Consider the following 1,282-nt stretch of genomic DNA (forward strand, 5'->3'; position numbering starts at 1 on the left):
GGGGAAAAAGCCTGGTTAGTACACTGTTGGTTGAGAAAAAAGTTTTGCAAATTTTCTTTTTAACACTTCTGGTTTTGTATTCCTAAGGAGCTAGATCCTTCACGGGTGTAAATTAGTACATTACAAGAGACTAAAGTCTTTCTTGTTTACACTAGTGAAGGATCTTGCCCAGGTCCCTTACCATTTGTGCAGCCTGACATTTGAATGGATCTGCAATTAGCAGGGTTGTTTTTGTTTAACTTAATTTAGCACCTTATCTTCCCACAACATTCTTGTCTGAGTACTAGTATCAACCATGAACTCAACATAGCTCTTACTAGTTCTGTTCTATTTTGGGCTAGAAGGAAAAAAACCCCAGCACTCCAGAGCAAAGAGCACCCTACCCTTTCGCTCTGGGAATAGGAATTGTTAACTAGTTGGTGCAAAAAGTCTCTTATTACCATGAAAAATTGATTCACACCACAGTTAAGCAAGTCCTAGCTTACTCCACTACACAGGAGAGTTATCCAAGCCCTCCAAATAACCTGTTATTAATGGCCAAGCATACGCGCTCTTCCACAAAGACAAATTGGTTTTGGTGTTGGTGAGAAACCCAACTTGTAGAGGATGCCAGTCTGCAGAACTGTGTTTATTGTGTTCTACAATTTGCCCAATTACTCAGCTATTTGCTCCTTTATCTTACAGTAACACCAGGGACTGCAAGGCCTGTCGGCCAGGCCCTTATTCTTGTTACTTGGATTAAAAAGAACCTCCTGAAGGATCCCAAGCCTGGTAGAGCTCTGCTGCTCCCCAAAGATGAAATTCTAAAAAAAAAAAAAAAAAAAAAAAAAAAGGGGGGGGATGGAGCAGCAGGCCCTGAAGGCTCTGGTGGCCCCAAATCTGAGGTAAGGGGCTGTACCCCAGGAGCTCAAGCCACCGACAGGCCACTTTGTCCCCACAGATGCCGAATGGGCTGAGGTGAGGAAGCCTGCTGGGCTTCTGGGGAGCTGGCAGGCTTCCCCCTGGTCCCGACCCTACCACCCCCTGCAGCGCGTTGGCCCTCGCAAAGGCAAGAGGCCGCCTCCACGCAGCCATGTCGGTGACAAGGGGACAGGTGAAACAGGTCAAGGTCAGCGAGGAGGAGCGTGGCCTGACACGGAGAGGGGATCGGGCTCGCCCACCGGCCCGTATCCTCCGGGGCTAACGGGCAGGGCCCTGCGGCAGGTGCAGCCTTGAGGCGACGTGCCGGGGGTGAACCTGAGGGGACGCCCCGGCTCCCTCCCTGAGGTAGCGCAACTCCCGC

The 1,282-nt window shown here is 49.9% G+C and overlaps 1 protein-coding gene across 1 annotated transcript in view; it reads left to right on the forward strand.

Moving 5' to 3' along the window:
* The first annotated feature begins 840 nt into the window (after positions 1–840).
* KCNQ1 (potassium voltage-gated channel, KQT-like subfamily, member 1) overlaps positions 841–1,282 on the forward strand; it is a 363,965-nt gene continuing 363,523 nt past the window's right edge. Inside the window, exon 1 of the mRNA XM_009892035.1 lies at positions 841–884. Within this exon, the coding sequence (XP_009890337.1) occupies positions 841–884 (44 nt within the window). The remainder of the gene's footprint in view (positions 885–1,282) is intronic.

This window comes from Charadrius vociferus, unplaced genomic scaffold, assembly GCF_000708025.1.
Source record: "Charadrius vociferus isolate BGI_N301 unplaced genomic scaffold, ASM70802v2 scaffold179, whole genome shotgun sequence".
NCBI lineage: Eukaryota > Metazoa > Chordata > Aves > Charadriiformes > Charadriidae > Charadrius > Charadrius vociferus.